Source organism: Cricetulus griseus, chromosome 4 (assembly GCF_003668045.3).
Source record: "Cricetulus griseus strain 17A/GY chromosome 4, alternate assembly CriGri-PICRH-1.0, whole genome shotgun sequence".
Lineage (NCBI taxonomy): Eukaryota > Metazoa > Chordata > Mammalia > Rodentia > Cricetidae > Cricetulus > Cricetulus griseus.
In genome coordinates, this window is record NC_048597.1 from 116,261,723 (window position 1) to 116,287,805 (window position 26,083).

Below are 26,083 nucleotides of genomic sequence, written 5' to 3' on the forward strand. Positions count from 1 at the left end.
ACCTGCGCTCTATGATTGTGTGGACGCTCGCTCCGGAGGCCTCCGAGCTGGGATTGTTGTTTGGGGAATGCGGGGAAGGGGTGTCCGCTGGGCAGCCTTCCATCCCCTAAAGCATAGATTTAACCCTCTCCCAAATGCAATGCCCTGCTCCAACTGGGTGGCAGGGCGCGCATCCAGATGTGGAATCTCAGGTCCCGCTGCAAGGTCAAAGCAGGCTTTGTGTGTGGGGGGTGCGCTTTTACGCACATATGTGAGACCTGCTGGGTTCAAGCCTGTCCCGAGGGTTCCTGGGCTCCGCCCGCAAACACGAACAACACCGATTGCCCAGAACCCCTGAACAGTCCTGGAGTTCCATGCATGCCTCCCCTCCCCCTCTTGCAAACTTTCTCCTAACTTCCCGACTTGCTCAGTAAGGGCGCGCCCCCCCTCATGAATTATTCAGCAGCCTAGGAGCCAATGGGCTCCCCCGCCCCCCCCCCCAGCGAAGCCTGGGCTCCAGGGTGCAGGGAGATTGGGGGGGCGACGCTGACTCGGGACTGTCTCCGCCTCCCGTGCTCCCCTCCCTCCTAGGCCAGGCGCCTCCCGGCCCCGTCTCAGCTCGGCCCAGCCTGTCTCCCTCCCTCCCGCTCGGTCCCCGCTTGGCTTCCACCCTCGTCGACCGCGACCCGCGCACTCAGCCCGGCGGCGCGAGAGCCACCAAGTACGCAACGGAGCGAGGGAGATCGCGAGCAATCGGCCCACCCCAGTCAGCCAGGGCGGGACCCCCGAAGCCCCGGAGGGACCCCTAACTCTCAGCCACGTCCCGATCTCCGCCCGCCCAGCGACGGCCACTGCCAGGACGTCCCCCCTCAAGGCTGGCCTCCCCGCGCGCGCGCGCTGCGGCGGGGACGTGGGGGCCGCACCTGAGCGCGGGTGCCCGGCGCGCCCGCATGGGCCATCGCTGAGAGGCCCCCGACGGAAAGTCCCAGCAGCAGAGTCGGTGTGCATCCGCCCAAGGGAGGGTCAGACCTGGGGGGGCCAGGGCCCCCCAAACTCGGATCGTATTCAGCCAAAGTGAGGCGGCGCCATGGAGCTCAGAGCGCTGCTGTGCTGGGCGTCCCTCGCCACCGCTTTAGAAGGTGAGATTACTTGGGGGTGCCCCCCATTCTTGGGGTCTCCAAAGTTGTGCTTCAGAGTGCAGAAGCTGGCCTCTCCCTATTCCAACTCTGGCACCCCTAAACACTTCGGACCAATAGTGCTAGAACGGGAGGGGGCGGGGGAGGAGGCGGCCTGGCCGGGAGTGGGGTTTTTCTTTTGTTTGGGAAAGAGATGGAGTCGAGAGCTCAGAACAGGCACCTTCCCCTACCCAGTCTTCTGAACTCTCTGTCCTGATGCCGAAGGCCCTTGGCAGCCTTTCTTTTCCTGTCCACTCTAGTATTCAAAACTATTCCAAAAGTTTCTATCCATCCTTCACCTCTGGCCAAACTCCGGGGGAAAAGTTCCCGAAGGGAACACTTGTTGACGAGGCAGACCCCAGCTAGGCCATAAAACGACCTCCACTGCCAATTCCCTAGCATTCACACCTGGACCCTACAACCTCACACCCTAGCCGTGATGGCCTCATCTGCAGCCCCACTCAAACCCAGAAGGCTAGCCAGGCAACTGACCTCGTGCAAGCTCCTTTTTGTTGTTTCGTTTCGTTTTCCTGCAGGCTGTACCCCAACCTTTTAAGTGTCATTTAGACCTAAACTTTTTCCAAACCCGTGGCTTTCTTCCAGCCGTGCAAAACCCTCAGAAACTGCCGAACACTGCCTTGTGTTGCCCTAATTCACCCCAGCTGGCCACCTCCTAGCCTGCCTCAAATTTCTGGTTTTTTTTTTTTTTTTTTTCGTCGTCTTCTTCCCTGTATTCCTCTCCAAATGCCTCTTGAAGCTCTGTGAGCCTCTCACTCCTCATTCCCTCTTGGGGCTGCCTAGAGCCTGTAAAGCCCCCCCCCCTTCCCTAATCTCCTTTCAATGAATTTGGCTCCCCCACAACCTCCCTTGCTGCTTAGAATCAAAGGGGTATATGGGGAGGGGGCTATGGGAGTGGGGGTGTGTTGCCGAAGGGAAGCAATCAAAGGCGTTTGGAAAACCCAGCTGCCTCATTGCTGGGCAGCACTGTTCTGGGCTGATCAAAGTGTGACAATGGGGAGGGGTGAGGGAAGGCTTTGGGCTCCTGGAGAGGAGGAAGTCAAATGGGCAGAAAATCCATGAAGTGTGTTGGGAGGGAAAGAAAGATGCCAACAGGAAATGCCCCTTCTCACGTGTGTTACCTGCGTGTTTCTCAAGCCCTCCCTCCGCCTTTGGCTAGTGTGTTTATTTTACTGTCATTTTCACTTCCAGTGGCCCTGCTAGAGCCAGCACGTCTCCTTCCCCCATTTTTACAAGTGAAAGACTGAAGCTTTAGAAGTGTTATTAGTTTATCCAAGGCCACGCGCCCCCAAGGAAGGTGTAAACCAAGAGGCTGTCCCCGGGGGATCTGTCCAGATGGGGTGGAGGTGAGGGTGGGTCAAGGAACTGACAAGTGAGCTGGAGGTGAAGAGGTCTGAGATCAGGGCAGAGAAAGTGAGGCTGAGCTCAGCTCAGCAGGCTGAAGAGCAGTGTGTAAATTGGAGACAGGAAAACACTATCCAGGCTGGAACAATGGAGGGTGGAGACGGCAGCCTCTATCCACCCCCTTCCCAGAAGCCTGGGCATCCTGTCCCCAATGTGCTCTGCTGTCTCCTGCCACCCATGGAGGGCCCCTAGGTTTCGCCTCCAGCTGGTCAGGTTCCTACCTGCCCCTACACCCATGGACATCACCAGGAGCTTTGGGGTGGTACCTACCCACCCTATCTTCCCATCACCCCTTTTCTTTTGCAGCCCCAAAGGGGTGGGCAGGACCTGGTCCCAGGTGTTCTGCAGGCTCCCCTGTGGGCCCACTCTCAAAACCCGTGTGCTTCCCAGACTCCCCCCCCCCCCCCCCCAGGTTGCTCTAGCCTCTTCAGGGGATTCCCCAACCCTGCCTCCTCATTGTATTGCCAGAGGCCTTTGCACTTCTCCTAATCCCCTACTCGGTCAGCACCCTGTCCCTCCCACCCCCAAATGATCCCAAAGCCCCGCCAGGTGTGTTCACACACACCCCTAAAATCCCCTCCTTTCTTATTCCTAACCAATTCCAGATGTGGTGAGGCCTCTATAGGAGCCAGGGCGGGAACCCAAGAGTCTGTGCTTCCAGAACTTACTCCTCCGATGGCAGCAAATGGGGGAGGTGCGGTGCCTCAGGCTAGGGCACCTCCTTGAAGGAGAACTGGGGTGTCTGGTGTGAAAAGGGGGGTGGGGCCTGGGAAGAGGAATAGAGTTGGGACTGAAGCCAATTTTGGCACTTAGGGAAGGGAATGTGGAGCCTGAGACAGGCCTGTAGGGAACCATGGCCTGTGTCAGCAGCCCTCTGCCCCAAGGGGCAAGGCCAGGACGGGGTTGTGCTGCTTTTTGTTTTTAAACGGGATTTAGTGTAATTCAGACCAGCCACAAACTGGTCTGTAGTGGGGCCTGGTCTTGAACTCTTGATCTTTCTGTCTCTTCCTCAAAAATGCTGGGATTATAGGAACGTGCTTCCATGCCCAGCACTGTTTTCTTCCCCCACCCCTTTTTTTATGATGCTGGTGATAAAACTGAAATTCAGAGCCTGGGCATGTAAACAAGCACTCTGCCGCTGAGCTGAACCCCTAACCCCGCTGACCAATGCCGAGATCCAGCCCGAGAGCTACCTTCCAAACTTCCTGAGTTGTGGACTTTTAACTTCCAGCATGGGTTCCCCTGGTCCTCCTGGGACACAGCTCACAAAGAAGCCTAGATCTTGGGGTCCCTAGAGTCAGTCTACTGCTGGAGGAGTTGGTGCTGGGAACAGGAGGCATGAATCTAAGGGCAGTGGGATGGTGAGATGGTTCATCCAGGAATGATGCCTTTAAGCTTGATAACCTACCTGCGCGCGCGCGCGCACACACACACACACACACACACACACACACACACACACACACACACCTTTTTGGTTTTCGAGACAGTGATTTTCTTTGTGTGGGAGGGTTGCAAAGAGAGAAGTTTTCTTGTGTCATGGCACTTGTTTGGCAGTTGGAGGACCACACAAGTGAGTCTGATTCTTGGGAACCACATGGTCTGTAGACTTGGTGACCAGCATCTTTATCTCCTTGGCCCAAGAAAATAAATTTTGCCATCTCCTGTATCCCCCTTGTCAAGCTTGGAACTAGAAAAATAACCCACTCCCTACCATTCCTGTTCGTTGTCACCAAAGTGCTGGCCCCACCTCTCTCCACACCTTCCCAAAGGGCTGACTTTGTCTCTCTGTCTTAGAGACCCTGCTGAACACCAAACTGGAAACTGCGGATCTGAAGTGGGTGACTTACCCTCAGGCGGAGGGCCAGGTAAGAGCTGGATGTCTGGTGACCCAGGAGGGAAACTGAAGCAGGAAGGAGGTTGTAAGGGAGCACCCCTGGCTGACCCCTGGCTGACAGCTCGCTTCTCTGCGCAGTGGGAGGAGCTGAGCGGTTTGGACGAGGAACAGCACAGCGTGCGCACCTATGAGGTTTGCGACATGAAGCGTCCAGGGGGCCAGGCACATTGGCTGCGCACTGGCTGGGTCCCGCGGCGAGGTGCTGTCCACGTGTATGCCACATTGCGCTTCACCATGATGGAGTGCCTGTCCCTGCCGCGCGCCAGCCGCTCCTGCAAGGAGACATTCACCGTTTTCTACTATGAGAGCGAAGCTGACACTGCCACGGCCCACACGCCAGCCTGGATGGAGAACCCCTATATCAAGGTATCACAAAGGCCCTTTCTAGGGCCTTTGGCAGCATCGTCGGCGGGCCTAGAAAGGGGCAGGAAGAGGTGGTGGCGTGGGTGGATGCAGGGGCAGAAAGCGGATGGTACAGCGTCTCGCCTGTATGGGGAGGCTCGACTTCTAGACTTCTAGCTGCTGTCTCTGCATCTCCACACTGTGTGTTCCCCGCTGATTCTCTCTGGTGTCTTCTTCCTGGCTCCTCACACAAAGCCCTCGCAGTCTTCTTGTTTGTTTTCTTTGGTTTGTCTTCGAGAGAGGGTCTCATGTAGCCCGGCTTTCTTCAAATTCCCTACACACTTGAGGCTGGCCTTGAACTCCCGATCCTCTTGCATCCATCTCCTGAGTAGGTGTGTGCCATCGTACTTGCTTCCTGGCTGCCTTTATAATTAGTTGGTTGGTTTGTTGTTGTTTGAGAGAGTCTCCCTTTGTAGTTCTGGCTGTCCTGGAACTCCCTATGTAGACTAGACTGGCTTTGAGCCATTATGCCCCACTACCTTTTCTTTTTTTAGGGCTTTTTTTTTTTTAATTTTATTTTACATGCATGAGTGTTGTTCCAATATGTATCTGTGTATCATGTGCATCCTGGAACTGGAATTATTGATGGCCATGAACTGACATGTGGGTGCTGGGAATTGAACCCTGGTCCTCTCTGTAAGAACAAGTGCTCTTAACCGCTGAGCCATCTGTCCAGCCTGTCTTTTAAATTCTAGTTTCCAGCACCAGCTACACCTTGCCTTCCTAAAAGCTGAGGTATTGCTGTACTATCCAGACTGGCCTTGAAAATGCTGAACTCAAAGTGGGTTTCAAAGCCTAGGCTTTGAGGGTGGAAGGAACCTCAAGCTAGCCTCAAACACCTGACCCTCCTGCCTCCATCTCCCAGGTCCGGGATTACAAGTGTTATGACACCATACTTGACATTTTCCAAACGCGCGTGTGTGTGTGTGTGTGTGTGTGTGTGTGTGTGTGTGTGTGTGTGTGTCTTCTGTTTATTTATTTATTGGGTGCATGCACACAGTGTGGGTGTGGAGGGCAGTCAGGTGACAACTAGCAGGAGTTGGACCTCTCCTTCTTGGGTTCCAGGGATGGAACACAGACTGTTTTGCTTGGTGGCAACCCCCTTTATCTCCCGAGCCATCTTACCAGCCTGTTTTTTGGTTGTTTAAATTTTTTTTTTAAATTTGTTAATTTTATTTTATGTGTGGAAGTTCTGTCTGCATATATTTATGTGCTTGGTGCCTGAGGAAGACAGAAAAGGGTGTTGGATTCCATGGAACTGGAGTTAAAGATGGTTGTGAGTCACCATGTGGGAGCCGGGCTTTGTGTCCTCCATAAGAGCAATGCGAGCGCTTAACCTCTGGGCTATCTCTCCAACCTTCAAAGACTTTGTGTTTATTATAATTTCCTTTCCTTCCTTTTTGTTTTTTCTTTTTCTTTCCTTTTTTCTTCTTTCTTTTTTTCTTTCTTTCTTTCATTCTTTCTTTCTTTCCTTCCTTCCCTTTTTTTTTTTGAGGGTTTCTCTCACTATGTAGATTAGACAAGCCTTGAATTCAGAGATCTGTCTACTTCTGCTTCTCGAAAGGAGGGATTAAAGGCATGCACCACCATGTCTAGGTTTGTTTTGGTAGGATTTTTTAAAGGATTTTTTTTTATGTTCCAAGAAAAATGGGAGCCAGCCCATTCTTAAAGGATTTATTTATTTTTATTTTATGTGTATGAGTGTTTGCCTGAATGTATGTCTGGTGCCCACAGAGGCCAGAAGAGGACATTGTATCTCCTGGAACTGCAATTACAGACAGTTGTGATCTACAATGTGGGTGTTAAGAATTGAATTCCGGTCCTCTGTAAGAGCAGCAAGTGCCCTTGGCTGCTGAGCTATGACTCTAGTTCCTGTTTGAGATAAGGTCTCATGTGTAGCTCAGGCTGGCCTCAAATTCTCTTATGTAGCCAAGGGTTACTATAAACTCCTGATCCTCCTGCCCCAACCTCCCCAGGGCTGGGATTACAGGTGTGTGCTAGAGATCAAACCCAGGGCCTCCTGTGTGCTAGGTAGCACTTTACCGACTGAAAGATGAATTTTTATTTTTACAAATATCCATTCAGAATTAACTGTTGATTTCCCATGGAATATCAGCATCTGAAGTGAGAATCTTGGATGTGACCTATGTCCACAGAGCTGATGGCTGTCCTTGCCCTGGCTCCTGCATCACACAGTCATCTGTCACTTTTGTGACTCTTTCGTTTCTCCTTGGTTCTGAGGTCATGGTGCCGGGTATCCATGAATATTCATAGGACAAATGAATGATTGGAAAAACGAGACAGGACATAGTCAGAAGCAGCATAGCTCAATGGGATTGATGGATGGCAGAAAATGCATATTGGGCTTGGAAGTACCAATTGATAGAGTGCTTGCCTCTAACCCTGGGCTGGATCAGGAGCATTGCGTAAACAAGTGTGTGACACCTGCCCAACATCCAGTCACTTGGGAGGTGGAGACAGGAGGAGCAGAAGTTTGAGACCGGCCTGGACTACAAGAGACTACATGTCTGTATGTGTGTCTGTATGTCTGACACATTGTAGAAGGTAGGAAGAAAGTTCTCGATGAGATCATTGGAGGGGTCTGTGAAGACAGTCCACCAGATCCTCATCGGAATTAGGACAGTGGTGGCGAGCCTGGCTTCTTTTGGCAGGTGGACACCGTGGCTGCAGAGCATCTGACCCGGAAGCGCCCTGGGGCTGAAGCAACTGGGAAAGTAAACATCAAGACGCTCCGCCTCGGCCCACTCAGCAAAGCTGGCTTCTACCTGGCTTTCCAGGACCAAGGAGCCTGCATGGCCCTGCTCTCCCTGCACCTCTTTTACAAGAAGTGCTCCAGCCTGACCATGAACTTGACCTACTTCCCAGAGACTGTACCTCGGGAGCTCGTGGTGCCGGTGGCAGGTAGCTGTGTGGCCAATGCTGTCCCTACTGCCAGCCCCAGCCCCAGCCTGTACTGCCGGGAAGATGGCCAATGGGCTGAGCAGCCGGTCACTGGCTGCAGCTGTGCAGCAGGCTATGAGGCTGCTGAGGGCAACAAAATATGCAGAGGTGAGAATGGACTACCCTGAAGTACTCCTGTCTCGGGTGGGGCTCTCATTCATCTCACCCTGGTCTTATTCTTTAAGCTTTGGGCTTCTTTTTTTTTTTTAACTTCAGGTTTTATTCTTAGTGTGGTAGGGAATAGTATTTATAATTTTGTTAATTCCATTGGTTGGTTGGTGGACTGTAGGGGCCGGAGGGTAACTTGCAGGAGTCCATGTGGATCCAGGGGACCAGACTCATCGTTAGACTTGGTAGCAAGCCTCTGCCTAGCCCTTAATTTGCCCCGTTCTGAGCACACCCTACTTCCTGGACACTCGGTTACTGGAGCTAGAAAAGAAGCTCAAACAGAGATCTGAGCTCTTCCTCCTCTTGACTGCACCCCTAACCCACACGCCCTGTCCCGTCTGTCCCACACTCCCCCCCCCCCCCCCCCCGTCTGCTTCTGGACACTCGGAAGGCTGGGATACCTTTTTGGGCCGAGGAAAATGACTTTATGATTTTCATGTTATTTATTGGGAGTTTTCTCTCATTTTCTGATATGAAGTTGTTTCTCTGTCCCTGGAATTCAGCTTTTGACTTCCTTTTTTTCTTTCTTTTGACTGTGCTAGAGATTTGAACCAGGGTCTTGCACATACTAGGTAAGCTCTCTTCCAAGTGAGCTATGTCCTCAGCCTTTTAGTTGAGTTTTGGTGTTGGTGGTTTGTTTTTGGTTTTGTTATGTGTTTATTATTTTTTTTAATATAGGGGCTGATGAGTGTAACTCAGATCCTCATGTTTGCTTTCTCATTTGTTTTTTGTTTAGAGATTTTGTGTGTGTGTGTGTGTATGTGTGTGTGTGTGAGTGAGTGTGTCTGTGTGTGTGTGTGTGTATGTGTGTGTGTGTGAGTGAGTGTGTCTGTGTGTGTTGGGAGTGAGACTTGTGCTGCCAAGGCACCTGTGTGGTTAGAGGTCAGAGGTCACCTTGGTCAGTCAAGTCATTAAGGCTTTCACCCCTTAAACCAGCTCAAAATCCCGTAAATGACCTTATTTTCACAAATGTCCACCTAAAATTAGCCAGTCATTACTTTCGGAATGTTGGCAACATCCCTGCCTTTGGATTGGGATCTGAGGTTTTACCTACCATCCTAAAAACAGGACTTTACAAAGTCCACTCTGGGTATCGCAACAAGCTAAAACATTGTCTTTGCTCAGGACTTGGGCCTTCCGGAGGGCCTAAGGACAGCTGCTGAATCTCCTAGTTTTTTTTTTTTTTGTTTTGTTTTGTTTTTTTATCATTTTTTTATTTGAATTAGAAACAAGATTGATTTACATGACAATCCCAGTTCCCTTCTCCCTCCCCTCCTCCCCTACCACTCCCCCAACTAAATCCCTACCTATCACATACCCTTTCTTCTATTCTTCCCCTGATTCAACCTTTCTGCTCCCTCATGACCTCTGCATCCTTCCTCTTCTTCCCTTCTCATTCTCGTAGCTCCCTCGCCCTCTTCCAGTGCTCTCAATTTGCTCAGGGGATTTTGACCCTTTCCCCTTCTCCAGGGGACAATGTTTGTCTCTCTTAGGGTCCTCCTTGTTTCCTAGCTTCTCTGGCAGTGTGGATTGTAGGCCTGTAATCCTTTACTCTATGTCTAAAATCCACATATGAGTGAGTACATATCATGTTTGTCTTTTTGTGATTGGGTTACCTCGCTCAGAATGGTTTCTTCTAGTTCCATCCATTTGCCTGTAAATTTCAAGATTCCATTTTTTTTTGTTTGTTTGTTTTTTTTTGTTTTTTTTCTGCTGAGTAGTACTCCATTGTGTAAATGTACCACATTTTCTCTATCCATTCTTCAGTTGAGGGGCATCTAGGCTGCTTCCAGTTTCTGCCTATTACAAATAGTGCTGCTATGAACATTGTTGAACAGATGTCCTTGTTGTAGGAATGTGCTTCTTTTGGGTATATGCCTAGGAGTGGAATTGCTGGATCTTGTGGTAGACTCATTCCCATTTTCTTGAGGAGTCGCCATACTGATTTCCAAAGTGTCTGTACAAGTTGGCACTCCCACCAGCAGTGGAGAAGTGTTCCCCTTTCTCCACATCCTCTCCAGAATAAACTGTCATTGGTGTTTTTGATTTTAGCCATTCTGACAGGAGTAAGATGGTATCTCAGAGTTGTTTTGATTTGCATTTCCCTGATGGCTAAGGATGTTGAACACTTTCAGCCATTTTAGATTCCTCTATTGACAATTTTCTATTTAGTTCTGCACTCCGCTTTTTAATTGGATTGTTTGGTGTTTGGGGGACTAGCTTCTTGAGTTCTTTGTATATGTTGGAGATCAGCCATCTGTCAGATGTGGGGTTGGTGAATATTTTTTCCCAGTCTGTGGGCTGCTGTTTTGTCTTGCTGACTGTGTCCTTTGCCTTACAGAAGCTTCTCAGTTTCTTGTTTGTGGTTTTTACTTTTGTCCCAAGGTAAGGGCTTCATTTATAGCAAAGGCTGCCTTCCGACTCTTGAACTCTCCCACCTTAGTCTCCTGAGCGCATCTCCATGCCTAACCTAGATCTTGTGTCTTTTTTTTTTTTTTTTTTTTCTTTTCCTGGTTGTCCTGGAACTCACTCTGGAGACCAGGCTGGCTTCAAACTCACAGAGATCCTCCTGCCTCTGCCTCCTGAGTGCTGGGATTAAAGGCGTGCGCCACTACCACCTGGCTTTTTTTTTTTAATAATTTAAAAAGATTTATATTTTAAATTATGTGTATATGTATAGTTATGCATAGGTGAGGCATCAGATAACTCCTGGAACAGGAATTACAGGCTGCTGTGAGCCATTCAGTATGGATCCTGGGAACTGAACTCAGGTCCTCTACAAGAACGGTCTGTGTTCTTAACCTCTGAGCCATCTCTATAGTCCCTGGTTTTGTTTTTGAGAAGCAGGGTCTCCTTATACTACCAGGCTGGCCTTGTATTTGCAGTCTTTCTTTTGTCTCTGGCTTCCAAGTGTTGTAATTAGAGGATGGGGCGAGACGTTGGGCTTTACCACCTTGTGTTTTGGTAAAGGAGAAAAGTATATGGTGCCATTACACAAGCTTTCTTAACACTTCACACTTATTTTAGCTCTCCTGCTTTTTGTAGCAATCCTGTGCACAATCATGTGCACACAAACACATTCTAATGGCTGAGGACTGGGTAGAGCACTGGCCTGGTATGCACAGAGCTGTGGGTTCCATCCTTTCCACTGAATAAACCGGAGGTGGTCATCACGCCTGCAATCCCAGCATTTGGGAGGTGGAGACAGACAGATCAGAGGTTCGAGGTCATCCTCGTCGGTATATGGAGTTTGCAGTCAGGCTGGGATATTTAAAATGCTGGCTATACGTTAATTAGTTAAAATCATGAGAGGGCTTCACCAGATTGCCAGGGTCAGGGTTGGAAAGAGCGAGGACTCCTACTCTGGGAGAAGATGGTTCTCCTCTTACTGGTTGGTCCCTCACTCAATCCTTAGCTCTGTGTGCTGGTTTTGTTTTTGTTTTGGAGGTGGGAGATTCTTTTTTTTTTAAAGCTTCCAAAGGTTTTTTAAGCTTCATTTTATGTATGTTTTGCCTGCATGTATGTCTGTACACTGTGTGTGTGCTTGTTGCCTTTGGAGGTCCGGAGGGGGCACTGGATTCCCCTGGAATGATGTTTGGAAGGTGCCATGTGGATCCTGGGAACTGAACCCAGGTCCCCTGGAAGAGCTACCAGTGTTCTTAACCCATGAGTCATCTTGGTCTTCGGGTGTGTTTTTGATTGACACATTTGCTGTCTCCTTCAGCCTGTGGCCAGGGCACCTTCAAGCCTCAAGTAGGAGAGGATCCCTGCCAGCCATGCCCAGCCAACAGCCACTCTAACAACATTGGCTCTCCTGTGTGCCTGTGTCGTATTGGGTATTACCGGTCCCGGTCGGACCCCCGGAGTTCACCTTGCACCAGTAAGTTTCCATTGTCCAGGCATGAAGAAAATCTGGTATTGTCCTGTGTGTTGCTCATTTGGGGGAGAGTTTGTGGACTCCTAGATTGGATTCTCCCCATGGTCCCTGATCTAGTTTTCTGTTATTGTGGTCAAATACACTGATAAGACATACTTTAGGAGAGGAGGGAGTTTATTCAGCTTAATTATGGGTCCTAATCTTTCAGTGTGGGGGCGTCAAGGTGGAAAGGCCAGTCCCATCATACCTACAGAGCAGAGAGACATGAGTGTCCGTGCTCGCTTGCATTGACTGCTCAGCTTGATCTCTCTTACACAGCTTCAGAGCCCCTGCCCAGGGAGTGGAGCCACCCACAGTAGGCTGGGCCCTCCGAATAGCACTTAACTTAATCAAGACAATCCTGCGCAGATAGGCTCATAGGCCAACTCAATGTAGACATTCCCTCATGGAGACTTTTTCCAGGTGATTTTAGGTTGTGTCGAGTTGTCAAAACTAACCCATTACAGCCCCCATGCTTCCCAGCTTTAACCTCACCTTTAACATTTCAGATTAGTGTCACAGTCTGTCCTTTAGGGTGTCTCCTCCTACCCTCTACCTGATTCTCTTTTTCCCATAGCCCCACCCTCTGCTCCAAGAAGTGTGGTTCCCCATCTGAATGGCTCCTCCTTGCACCTTGAATGGAGTGCTCCCCTCGAGTCTGGAGGGCGAGAAGACCTCACTTATGCTGTACGCTGCCGAGAGTGCCGTCCTGGGGGCTCCTGCTTGCCCTGTGGGGGCGATCTGACCTTTGACCCTGGCCCTCGGGACCTGGTTGAGCCCTGGGTGGCAGTCAGAGGGCTGCGTCCTGATGTCACCTATACCTTTGAGGTTGCTGCTCTGAATGGCGTATCTACCTTAGCCACTGGGCCAGTTCCATTTGAGCTTGTCAATGTCACCACTGACCGTGAGGGTAAGATTGGGAGACAGATGGGAGAGGTGTCAATGAACTACTTGCTGAGCATGCAGAAGACCCTGGTTAGATAGATCTGCATCACCAAATAAACCAACATGGGAAGCAGCAGAAGTTCAAGGTTATCCTCAAGAGACCCATCATCAGAAAACAATGGTTTTAAAAAGCAATGTGTTCATATGGAAATGTTGTAAAGACATCGTCTGTGAGGTTGCTATGCTCTAATAAAGCTGAAAAGAAAAAAGAAGAGGTGACACACTTATAATCCCAGCACTCGGGAGGCAGAGGCAGGTGGATCTCTGTGAGTTTGAGGCCAGCCTCGTCTAAAAGAGCGAGTGCCAGGACAGCCAGGACTACAGAGTGAAACCCTGTGTCAAAAAACAAGAGAGAGAGAGAACTAACTAGAAATGGCTTGGGATTTTGAAATTTCAAAGCCCACACCGTGACACATCTTTCCAATAAGGCCTTCCCAAGAAGTTCTACCAGCTAGGTACCAAACATTAAAATATATGAGCCCATGGACTCCAATCACATTCAGACTTACACACTGAGGCTGAGTTGGCCAATCTAGCTAGCCAGCTTGCTGGGGGAATCCCCCTGTCTATGTGACTGTGCTCTGGGATTACAGGTGACTAAGATGCTTGTCCAGCATCTGACTGGGTGCTGAGGATCCAAACACTTGGACGCTAGACAATTTCTTTACTGAGCCACCTCCTCAGCCCCAGAGTTATTTTTCTTTTTTTTTTTCCTGAGACAGGGTTTCTCAGTGTAACAGTCTTTTGTTTTGGAACTCTCGTGGTAGACCAGGCTAACCCTAAACTCACAGAGATCTACCTGCCTCTGCCTTCCGAGTGCTGGGATGGAAGGCGTGCGCCACCACCCCTGTGATAGGGAATTCTTTTTTTAAAGATGTATTTATTTATGTGTGTGCCGTCATGTGTTTGTGTGAACCATGTGTGAGGAGGTGCCCAAGGAAGCCAGAAGAGGGTGTTGGATCCCCAGGAATTGCAGTTACAGGCTGCTGTGCACTACTGGATGTGGGGGCTGGGAACCGAACCTGGGTCCTCTGCAAGAACAGTAAGAGCTCTTAACCACTGAGCTGTCTCCAGCTACTCAGAAGGCATTCTTACAAAAACTGGGAGAGGAAGCTAGGTATAGCTGGTGGAGGAAGAATTAGGAAAACAAAAACAGACCCTAGAGCTTGTGGTTTGGCTCAGTGGTAGAGCCTTTGCCTGGAATGTGCAGGGCCCCTAAGGCATCCCCCAGCGTCCAGTAGGGGTAAGGATAGGGGAAGAATGGGAGAAAGTAGTTCCTTGGCATTGCATCAGAACAGACCGGGTTTCTTTCTCCTGCAGTGCCTCCTGCAGTGTCTGACATCCGAGTGACTCGGTCGTCACCCAGCAGCCTGAGCCTGTCATGGGCTGTCCCCAGGGCACCCAGTGGGGCTGTGCTGGACTATGAGGTCAAGTATCATGAGAAGGTAAGATAGGCTCTGTCCCAGGTAGGGGAGTGGTGGGTGTTGATCCAGAGCTGGGAGATCTGATGCGGAGACGTCTGGAAAGGATTGTGGTTTCAGGTTGACTGTTGATGTGGCCAGCCCCTGGGCCTCTCAGCCTCAGTTATTCTCGTCTGTAAAGTAGTATACTACCAGGCACAGAGAACTGCTGCAAAAGGGTATCAGAATGGCTCAGCAGTAGAGTGCTGGCTTGGAATACCCCAGTGAGGGGCTGGGGGGGGGGCTCAGTGGTAGAGCCCCTGCCTAGAATCCCCCAGTGAGGGGCTGGGGTGTGGCTCAGTGGTGTAGTACTTGCTTGGGAGGTGAGATACCATAGGTTTGAGTCTCAGCATCCTCAAGAGAAAAAGTAAAGCTGTTAGAAGGATCACGTGACACCACATAACAGGATAAGATGGGAAGTGGGGAGGAAAAAATCAGCAGAGAGGGTGGACCGTCTCATCACTCATTCCTTCCTCCTCCTCCTTGACAGGGCGCCGAGGGCCCCAGCAGTGTACGTTTCCTGAAGACATCAGAAAACCGAGCAGAGCTCCGGGGGCTGAAGCGGGGAGCCAGCTACCTGGTGCAGGTACGCGCGCGCTCCGAGGCCGGATACGGCCCCTTCGGCCAAGAGCATCACAGTCAGACTCAAGTGGATGGTGAGTTTGGGGATTCAGGTGAAAACTGAGATGGTTACCCCATCAAGCAGATCTTACCCCAGTGTCCCCATAGCGATTTCCTTGTTTTTATCCTTCAGTGATAAGGGCTGGACAACAAGGATGGCATAGGACAGAGTAGAGAAACTAAATCCAACCTTTGTCTGTGAAGCCTGAAAGGCTCTTTATCCTTAGCCATAGGTTGACCCACGAGCCCCAGTTCTTTCTTCCAATAAGATGAGAAAAATTGTTCACCCTTTGTCGTAAAGTTCTGAGGTGAAGTGACTTTCCAAGCTGCTGACTTATTTATGAAACATCACACACTGTAGCTCCGAAGCTCACTCTGTTTACCAGGCTGGCCTCAAACTCACAGAGATCCTCCTGCCTCTGCTTCCCCAGTGCTGGGATTTAAGGTGTGCACATCACCACCTAACTCACTCCATAAATTTTTAAGCAGCTCATTCCTTCCTATCCTTTTTTTTTTTGAGACAGGGTCTTGCTATGTAGCCATGTAGATGTTCTAGAACTTGCAAGGCAGGGCTCAAAGTTGTAGCAATCCTCCTGCCTCTGTTTCCCACATACTGGGGATTGCAGGAGTATACCTCCATATGTGGCCTCTTGTTGTTGTTGTTGTTGTTTGTTTGTTTGTTTTTCAAGACAGGGTTTCTCTGTGGCTTTGGAGGCTGTCCTGGAACTAGCTCTTGTAGAGTAGGTTGGTGTGGAACTCACAGAGATCCGCCTGCCTCTGCCTCTGCCTCCGGAGTGCCACCTCCCGGGCCACCACCGCCTAACCCCAGTCTTTATTTTTAATTTTATTTCATTTTTAATTTTTTTTAAGACAAAGTTTCTTTGTATGTCTGTGACTGTGTGTGCTATCATTCTGCCTAATTTTTCACTTTTTGGACTCTGACCCAAATGAGATTATTTAGTTTTGATTTTTCGAGACAGGGTCTTTCTGTGTAGCTTTGGCTGTCGTAGAAGTCTTTCTGTAGACCTGGCTGGCCTTGAGCTCACAGGGATCCACCTGCCTCTGCCTCCCAAGTGCTGGGATTAAAAGCGTGCGCCTCCACTGCCTGACTGAGACTTTTTTTTTCTTAGAGGACACCATAACATATAAAAGAAAATGAAAATGTCCCTGACTGGGAGATGGCTCAGTCAGTAAAGTGACTGCCATGAAAGAATGAGGACCTGAGTTTGGATCCCAGCACACACGTAAACGTGATGGCCTCCAAATGCATGTGCATACATGTGAATGAACACACACACACACACCAACAACCAAAATTCCCCCAACATCTCTGGCTATAACAAAGCTTGGACACTTTCCCCATTGTCCTCAACCTGAGCTCACCGTTGCCTCGCTTGTCATACTGGACTGGGGTCTACCTCCGGAGACCTCAGATCATTGCTGGCAGCTGGAGTTAGGGAGTCAGGGATTCTTGGCTTTATCTGACTGACCTCTTCTCCCCCAGAGAGCGAGAGCTGGCGGGAACAGCTGGCCCTGATTGCAGGAACTGCAGTTGTGGGCGTGGTCCTGGTCCTGGTGGTCGTTGTCATTGCTGTCCTCTGCCTCAGGTAAAGACTCTGGCCTGTAAACTCCCTGAGGGTGGCTACCTGCCCATACACCCTAGAGCAGTGGCTCTCAACCTTCTGAATGCTGTTTGAACCTTTAACACAGTTAGTTCTTCATATTGTTCTGAACCCCCAACCATGGAATTATCTTCTTTGCTACTTCATAACTGTAATTTTGCTACTCTTACGAATCGTAATATAAACATTTGGGTTTCCTGGCAGTCTTAGGAGACCCCTGTGAAGGGGTGATTTAACCCCCAAAGGGTTGAGAGCTGCTGCCATAGGGCGAGACTTCCTGTCCTCCCACCGGTGAACTGGAAGGTCTCGGGTCCCCGCTCCTCCTTCATTCTCTGTGGTCTTCTACAGGGGCATGGAGATACGAAACTCAGTGTGCTTTTTACTTTTCTCATGGCTCTAGGAAGCAGAGCAGCGGGAGGGAAGCTGAGTACTCGGATAAACACGGGCAGTATCTCATCGGGCATGGTATGTGGGGCACAGGCAGGGGGAAGGAGCCCGGAGCTGATGGGACTGGTAGTCCAGAGGGATTTCCCTCCTGGTTAATGGCATCCCATGTGACTCCTTAGGTACGAAGGTCTACATTGATCCCTTTACTTACGAAGACCCTAATGAGGCAGTGAGGGAATTTGCCAAAGAGATAGATGTCTCCTATGTCAAGATCGAAGAGGTGATTGGTGCCGGTAAGAAGGACAAGTTGGGGAGCTGGCTCAGTCAGTAGAGCACCTGCCGTACAAACATGAAGGCCCGAGTTTGATCCCCAGACCCATGTGAAATACCTGGGAACAGCAGCACATGATGTAATACCAGCTCTGGGGGTGGGAGAGTCGGGTGGACAGACAGATGGACAGATGTATCACCAGTGCTCATTGGCTGGCCAGCCCAGCCAAACTGATGAGCTCTGGATTTAAGGAGAGACTTCCACAAAATAAGGTTGATTTAAGGGTGTGGTGGCATGCATCTTTAATCCCAGCACTCAGGAGGCAGAGGCAGTCTGCTCACCAGTTTTGAGGCCAACCTGTCTACATAGTAAGTTCCAGACTGGCTAGGGCTACCAGATGACTCAGGGGATAAAGGTAACTACAGCCAAGGGTGATGAGCTGTGTTCCATCCCTGCAACCCATATGCTGGGAGGAGAGAACTAATTACTGATACTGTCCTCTCACCTTCATACATTTGTGTGAGAGCACGTGCAATCACACATGCATGTGTGCGAGCTTGACCATAAAATATAATTTAAAAAAGAAAGAAAGAAAGAAGCCGGGGGTGGGGGGTGGCGCACACCTTTAATCCCAGCACTTGGGAGGCAGAGGCAGGCTGATCTCTGTGAGTTTGAGACCAACCTGGTCTATAAGAGCTAGTTCCAGGACAGCCTCCAAAGCCACAAAGAAACCCTGTCTCGAAAAACAAAAGAAAAGGTGGAGAGAGGTAGAAGAAAATTCCAGATGTTGACTTGTGGTCTCTATTGACCTCTAGCTTCCACATTTCCACGCACATAGGTACACACCCACAGGAACATGCATAAACCAAGCACATGCGCACACCCACCCCCCATACACACCCCAACACAAGCAGAGGCCTGGGCAATGGGACTGAAACAAATGGACCAGAATGGAAGGAGAACTGACCCCCCCCCCCCATGTTCTTGTTGAAGGTGAGTTTGGTGAGGTGTGCCGGGGCCGGCTGAAGGCACCAGGGAAAAAGGAGAGCTGTGTGGCCATTAAGACCCTGAAGGGTGGCTACACAGAACGGCAGAGGCGTGAGTTCCTGAGCGAGGCCTCCATCATGGGTCAGTTTGAGCATCCCAACATCATCCGCCTGGAGGGTGTGGTCACTAACAGTGTGCCAGTCATGATCCTTACTGAATTCATGGAGAATGGAGCCCTGGACTCATTCCTGCGGGTGAGACACCCCACCCACCTTTACAACACTGTACAGGGGTGGGGGTGAGCAGGAGACAGGGAGAGCTGGACTCAGAAAGCAGGACAAAGTGGGTGGGATTCATGCCTGCAATCCTAGCATGAGAGAAGCTGAAGCTTGTGAGTGTAAGCCAGCCCGGGATACAAAGCCAATTCTAGGCCAACTGGGACTATATCATGTAGCAAGACTACCTTAAAAAAAAAGTTAGTTTCAGACATGGAAAAAAATTCAAACCAGATCTTGAACGGTTTCTGAATTACTTGATTTTTTTTTTTTTTTTTTTTTTTTTGGTTTTTCGAGACAGGGTTTCTCCGTGGTTTTGGAGCCTGTCCTGCCTCTGCCTTCCGAGTGCTGGGATTAAAGGCGTGCGCCACCAACACCCAGCTACTTGATTCATTTTTGTACATAACTGGAGATTCTGACCCAGGTCTCACATATGCTATACATGTTCTCTACCATTGAGCCATGCACTTGGCCCCTCACTGGGGATTCTAGGCAGGTGCTCTACCACTGAGCCACACCCCAGCCCCTCACTGGGGGATTCTAGGCAGGTGCTCTACCACTGAGCCACACCCCAGCCCCTCACTGGGGGATTCTAGGCAGGGGCTCTATCACTGAGCCACACCCCAGCCCCTCACTGGGGGATTCTAGGCAGGAGCTCTACCACTGAGTCACACCCCAGCCCCTCACTGGGGGATTCTAGGCAGGGGCTCTACCATGAAGCCATGTCACAGCACCCCCATCCCCATTTTTTTCTTATTGTTTTGAGACAAATTCTTCAACTTGCCCAGGCTGGCCTTACCTTGTAATCCTATGCCTCACTCTCCCAGTGGCTGGGATGACAGGCAGTATACTAGTTATTATGTCTGTGTAACTCCCTAAATCCTAGAGTCCTTGATAAGAGACTGATATGCTAAAGAACTATAACATTTATCCCTCTGAAAGTTTCCCCATCTGGACTTATGGCTTCTTCCCAATACAGTCATCTAATGTGTTGTCTGTGTTTCCTGTAAGCAACTCTCTTTCTGATGTCCTGACTGATAAACTGGAGATTAGACATCTGTGGCTGATCACACAGGGGAGCCCGTGCTATACACCTGTGGATGCTGAGTCAAATCAACAGAGGACAGCATGACCCCTCAATATTAACACGGGAGTCTATGTTGGGAAGGTCCTGTTGCAGATTAGGAAAGATGAATGTGAGAGAAAACTGTAGAAGACGAGAAAGAGTTAATCATGACATGGGGAAGTGTGTTTGCAGCCAATGTTGACAGAAACTCAGAATGATAAACAGAAAAGCAGGCCAGGAATGTAACTCAGTAGTAGAAGTCTTCCTAGAATCCCCCAGTGAGGAACTGGGGTGTGGCTCAGTGGCAGAACATCTGCCTAGGATCCCCCAGTGAGGGGCTGGGGTGTGGCTCAGTGGTAGAGCCCCTGCCTAGAATCCCCCAGGGAGGGGCTGGGGTGTGGCTCAGTGGTAGAGCCCCTGCCTAGAATCCCCCAGGGAGGGGCTGGGGTGTGGCTCATGGCTCAGTGGTAGAGTGCTTATGAGGCCTTAGGTTCAATTTTTAGCACTGAAAACAAAATGCAGATTTTGGATGCAGCATCCTTGTTGCTGAACAAGATGGGATCTTGTTCAGGTGAACCCAGATGGGATCAATTTAGTTTTGTTATTCTGATTGGTGTAATTGTGAGGGAAAAATGAACAAACACATCAGGGTTGGGCATTAGACCTCATGTTTGTCACCATGTCGCTCCGTTTCTCTGTCCTCTTGCATTCACACACAGTTGGTCTGAGGCATTATTCCTGTTGACAGACAGCTCAGAGTGCCACCAGAACTGTCTCAACCCTGCCTGTAAGATATCCGGACTTCCTTAGAATAAACATGCTAACTCAAGCCGGGTGTGGTGACCCACATACATCTTTAATCCCAGCACTTGGGAGGCAGAGGCAGGTAGATCTCTGTGAGTTCCAGCACAGCCTGGTCTACAAACCAAGTTCCAGGACATCCAAAGCTGCTACACAGAAAAACCGTGTCTCAGAAAACAAACAAACAAAAAAAGTTAACTGAAGCCTTTAGTGGTAGCTTGTGCCTGTAACACCACCACTTGGGAAGCCGAGACAGGAGGTTTGCCACAAGTTTGGTTGCCATGGGCTACATTATTTTAAATAATGAACACACTGATCAGATGCAGATCGTTGTGGTGTGTGTGCCTATAAGCTGAGGCGGGAAAGCCTGGGCTGCACAGTAAATCCCAGTTTAATCAGGGAAAACCGAGACAGGACAAAGTCAGAAGCAGCATAGCTCAATGGGATTGATGAATGGCAGAAAATGCATATTGGGCTTGGAAGTACCCCCATTTGATAGAGTGCTTGCCTCTAATCCTGGGCTGGATCAGGAGCATTATGTAGTCCATCCAGGGCTAAAAGCTATACCTTACCTCAAAGAGCAAAAACCAAACTATAAGGTATGGTGAGAAACTGTGTTAGGGTGTAGCCAGGAGAGGGCTGCCTGAGAGAACTGAGCTACCTTCTAGGTGGGGTGAGAGATGAATGACAGCTGCAGTGAAGGGGTGGGGGATTTACCCTAAACCAGCCTTTTTCCTATCTCCTCTCCAGCTCAATGATGGGCAGTTCACGGTCATCCAGCTGGTGGGCATGCTGCGCGGAATCGCCTCAGGCATGCGGTACCTGGCTGAGATGAGCTATGTCCATCGAGACCTGGCCGCTCGGAACATCCTGGTCAACAGCAACCTAGTCTGCAAGGTCTCCGACTTTGGCCTCTCCAGATTCTTGGAGGAAAACTCTTCTGACCCCACCTACACAAGCTCCCTGGTGAGCCTGGGGCTGGGGACACCAGCTGTCATTCCAGCCCTCATGGGGAGGTGGGTTAGAAAAACAGCAAGTCCTGGCAGCTTTGGACCTGGGAGAGAATACAGTTGTAGGCAGGAGGGAGCCCAGCTTCTGATGTGTAGGAAATGAACAGCGTGGAGACCAGAGATTGGAGGCCAGAAAGAAATGAGACACACATTTGTCGCCCTGACACTAAGGAGGCTGAGGGAGAAAGCCAGTCTGGGCTATCTAGGTGGATTCTATCTCAGAAAGAGAGAAGACAAAATGTGTTGGGGCCCAGCTGGGGCGGTGGAGGGTGGAGGGTGGAGGGTCAGGGAAGTTCATCTTTGGCTACTCAGGGAGCTGGAGGCATGCTTGGACAATGTGAGGCTCTAGAAAACATCACGGTGTGTGGGGGCCAGGAGTAGGGGAGGTACGCCTTCGGTGATGCCAGATATGTCTTAGTTTCCTTTCCTATGGCCATGATGAAATACACTGACAAAGAGAACCTCAGAAAGGTTTATTTTGAACTCACAGTTCAAAGGACAGCCCATCATGGTGACACAGCCAAAGCAAGCGGGAACTGGAAGCATGCTCACCCACAGTCACAACACAGAGAACAATAAATGATGGCATTGTTCTCAGGACCCCAGCCAGGGAATGAATAGCCCTACCTGCCTTTAGACTGGGTCTTCCCATCTTGTTTAGCCCCATTAAGGTAATCCCTCGCCTGCACTGTCACAGGTTCATCTGTCTGTCTGTCTGGCAGAGTCTGTCATGTGGACAACACTATCCATCGTGGATGACGTTCTGGGTGCTGCTGGGGCCTGGGTTCACCTTTTCTTCTTTCTACAGGGAGGGAAGATTCCGATCCGGTGGACTGCCCCCGAGGCCATTGCCTTCAGGAAATTCACGTCTGCCAGTGATGCCTGGAGCTATGGAATTGTCATGTGGGAGGTCATGTCTTTTGGAGAAAGGCCATACTGGGACATGAGCAACCAGGACGTAAGTGCTCCATGATCATACTGAGATTTCTGGATACTCTATCACCTGAGATACAGGAGTGGGGGATAAGGTTCCCAGACTCTTTCCCACCTGGTGGCACAAAGAGGAAGTGATGTTTACTTCCAAGAGTTGGCTGCAGGGACCTGGACGATGACTTGAAGACTCATTGAGTAAAGTACCTGCCATGCAGGGGTGAGGACCTGAGATCAGATCCCCTGCACCCACACAAAGCCAGGTACCGTGGTGCTCATCCACAACCCCACTGTGGGGAGTGTTGGGGACAGGCAGATCTGGGGGTTTATTGGCTCACCAGCATAGCCTATCAGTCCACTCCAGGCTTAGTGAGAGACACTCTCTCAGAAAATAAGGTGGAGGGGCTAGAAAGTTGTCTCAGCAGGTAAGTGCTTGTAATGCAGAAGTCAGATCCCTGTGCTCACGAGGCGTGGGTCCTTACCTGGAATTCCAGCATTTGAAAGGTGATCCTGGATCAAGCTAGGCTGGGAGTCAGTAAGCTCTGAGATAAAGGGAGAGAGAGACCCTGCCTCAACATGGGAGGTGGAGCGCGATTGAGTCGGACAGGTGATGTTAACCTCTGGCCATTACACACACACACACAGTAAAGGAAAGCAGAGAGCGGGATGATGGATCAGTGGGCAAAGACACCAGCTGCCAAGCCTCATGGCTTGAGTTCAATCCCCAGAACCAACACAGTGGAAGGAAGAATGGATTCCTTCAAATTGTCCTCTAACTTCTACATTTGTGTTATTGAGTGTACACACACACACACACACACACACCTCCTTCCACAAGTAAATAAATAAATGCAATTTGAGAATAAAATAAGGTGGAAAGCAATGGCCTTTGGACTCCATATGCACGCATACACATGAACAGACACAGAGAGATGGGTGTAGCATTGTTGGCTTCTGGGATGGATGGTGAGTAGGGTTGGGAGGTTAAACTCTAGACTGAAGCCCAAGATCTCACAGTGGGGGTGGAGCTTTGCCAGCCACAGCCACTCTTCACCCCCCTGGGACTCACGAATCTATACTATTGGGTGTCTGTGGTCCCCATCCCAGTATCACCCAGGTCTTTTGGCAAATGGTTCTCTCAAACTAGCTTCATCCAACCCTCCTTATCATTTTAGGTAATCAATGCCATTGAACAGGACTACCGGCTGCCCCCTCCCCCAGACTGCCCCACCGCCCTCCACCAGCTCATGCTAGACTGTTGGCAAAAGGACCGGAATGCCCGCCCCCGCTTTCCCCAGGTGGTCAGCGCTCTGGACAAGATGATCCGGAACCCTGCTAGCCTCAAAATCGTGGCCAGGGAGAATGGCGGGTGAGGATCCCAGAGAACAACCCCCTCCATCCCTGACTCTGCCACCACCCAAGCCCTTCTAAGTGGCCCTGGAGTATCCATCCCTTTGATGGTATATGAATTGGTCTGTGTTGGTCTTCCCAAAGCCCTCTGATGTGGTAGCTGTCCAGTTTAGCATTTCTCTCCATCTTTATCCTCTCCACCCCCCAGGGCCTCACATCCACTCCTGGACCAACGGCAGCCTCACTACTCTGCTTTTGGCTCTGTGGGTGAGTGGCTTCGAGCCATCAAGATGGGAAGATATGAGGAAAGTTTTGCAGCAGCTGGGTTCGGCTCCTTTGAGGTGGTCAGCCAGATCTCTGCAGAGTAAGTGGAAAGGACCACAGCACCCTGATGGTGCCTGGGAACACAGGGAATAGGAGGCTTAGTCAGACCCTCAGGTTCATTGGGGGTCTCTGGGTCCAACCTCCAGGGCTGATTGTTATATTAGTGGTCTAGCACTAAGGACATTGCCTGGGACCATGCCCAGGGCTGCACACCAAACACAGCATGCCTGAGACTGACACTCCAGATTCCCCCAGAATAGCAGTGCTCTGCTGGTGTCCATTCTGGAGCCATCTCAGCTCTGGGTCACCTTCCTTTCCACTTCCAGCCTGTATCTATCTTCGTGCACTCCAAACCCTGCTCTCACATTCATGTGTCAACTCTGCTTCTCTTTCCCACCCATAAAAGGAGAAGACAGGACTGAGATTTGGAAATCCTTTTCCAGCTTTGATGTTAAGTGGTTTTATGATTCTATCAACTCCCAACAACTGTTCCCTTGCCTGTCGGCACTCGGAACACCTCCTTTCTTCCTTTTCTGACTCTTCCCCCAAGGCATAGACTTATGTAGGCAGGAGGCAGCTGTGGTGGTATTTCACTGTTCTCTCAGCTCTTGGGAGGCTGAGGCAGGAGGATTTTTCATTTGAGGCTAGTATGGGTTACCTATCAATACCTTCTCTCAAATAACCAAATAAAATAATATGTATGTAAAGTTAAAAAAAAAAAACACCAAAAACAAACCTTCAGAAGATGCCTGATCCCTCCTTGACATCTTCCTTGAGCCACGCCCTGGTTCTTTTTCTGTTGGCCCCTTTCCTCATTTCTTTCTCCCTGAAGCAGTACTATGCTTCATACTATGGGCTTCCTGATTGGCTGGTCCCCAAATTCATCCAGCCTTCTGTTTTTCCACAGGGACCTGCTCCGTATTGGAGTCACTCTAGCAGGACACCAGAAGAAAATCTTGGCCAGTGTGCAGCATATGAAGTCCCAAGCTAAGCCAGGAGCCCCTGGTGGGACAGGAGGACCAGCCCAACAGTTCTGACCTCCAAGGACTCACCACACCAGAGCCATGGCCTCCCCTTCTTTCCAGGGCAGAGTTGGGTGGGGACTCATAGAGATGCCCCTCTTCCCCCATCACAGCCTCCCATGGGATTGCACTTTGAACTGAGGGGTTCTGGAGTTGGTAATCTTTGAGACCAAGGATTTGGGGAGCTGTGCCATATGGGGATGGTAAGAATCATATATGTGCCCTACAAGCGGGGAACCCCAAACTCAGAGTGAGTCTTTCCCTCAAGCCTGGGCAAAGAAACATCCCTAATCTCCCATCTTCCCAGAGGGCTCACTCTCCAAGCGCCTATCACCTCAGTGGGCATGTCCCTACAGACCAAAGAGAAAGAAAGGGTGACCAGCCTGCCAACTTGGGAGTGGAGAATGTCCCAGGAGGCGGGAAGGGGCTGTCAAGACCCAGTGATGTAATCATTGGATTTTGATGTCCCAACGTGCTGCTGTCCCCACCAAAGGCAATCATTTTCCCCATGCAAATGCCTTCCCCTCATCCGCCTTCATATTGAAGGTTCTGGATTTTTACTATTTTTATTTTGTTATTTTTTCCTCCCCCTCTTCCCCCTTGTCCAGATTGTATGTGTTGAAGGGTGCCTGTTTCCACTCTTTCCTGTTGGGAACAAGGACCCATTGATGTGTTCTAGAACAGTGCCCTGGAAATGCCACAGCTCCACACAGCTCCTTTCCCCTTCTCTCCCCATGAGTGCTCCCAAGCTGTGTCCATGAGTGGAGGGGAGGGGCTGAGGTCGTAAAAGGGCCAGGAGGGTGGTGGCATTCAGCAGAGGCAGACGCTGGTGCTTGGAAGGGGGTTCTTAAATTATATTTAAAAAGAAACTTTTTGTATAAATAAAAGAAAATGGGATATGTCCCAGTACTGAGGGTGATTGGAAGCTGGGATAGGCTAGATCTCTGAGAATAGGGGACCCTTAAGGGTCTGGATTTGGAGGGTCAGGTGAGGTGGGGGACTGTGGTGCTGGTTCCCAGCCCGGGGGTGTTGTTTGGGTTGGTGGGAGATGAGTCATTGGCAGCTGGGGTTAACTGCTCCAGCTGCCCCTGC

The 26,083-nt window shown here is 50.2% G+C and overlaps 1 protein-coding gene across 1 annotated transcript; it reads left to right on the forward strand.

The window, feature by feature from the left end:
* The first annotated feature begins 568 nt into the window (after positions 1-568).
* Positions 569-25,897, forward strand: Ephb4 (EPH receptor B4). The gene is made up of 17 exons (XM_027416224.2): positions 569-1,118; positions 4,374-4,444; positions 4,552-4,839; positions 7,548-7,944; positions 11,729-11,884; positions 12,498-12,830; positions 14,186-14,310; positions 14,816-14,981; positions 16,451-16,553; positions 16,969-17,033; positions 17,135-17,248; positions 18,220-18,467; positions 21,106-21,321; positions 22,174-22,323; positions 23,471-23,664; positions 23,854-24,009; positions 24,877-25,897. Exons 1-17 carry the CDS (start codon positions 1,067-1,069, stop codon positions 25,004-25,006), a joined length of 2,964 nt encoding a protein of 987 aa, XP_027272025.1. The 5' UTR covers positions 569-1,066; the 3' UTR covers positions 25,007-25,897.
* The last annotated feature ends 186 nt before the right edge of the window (positions 25,898-26,083 follow it).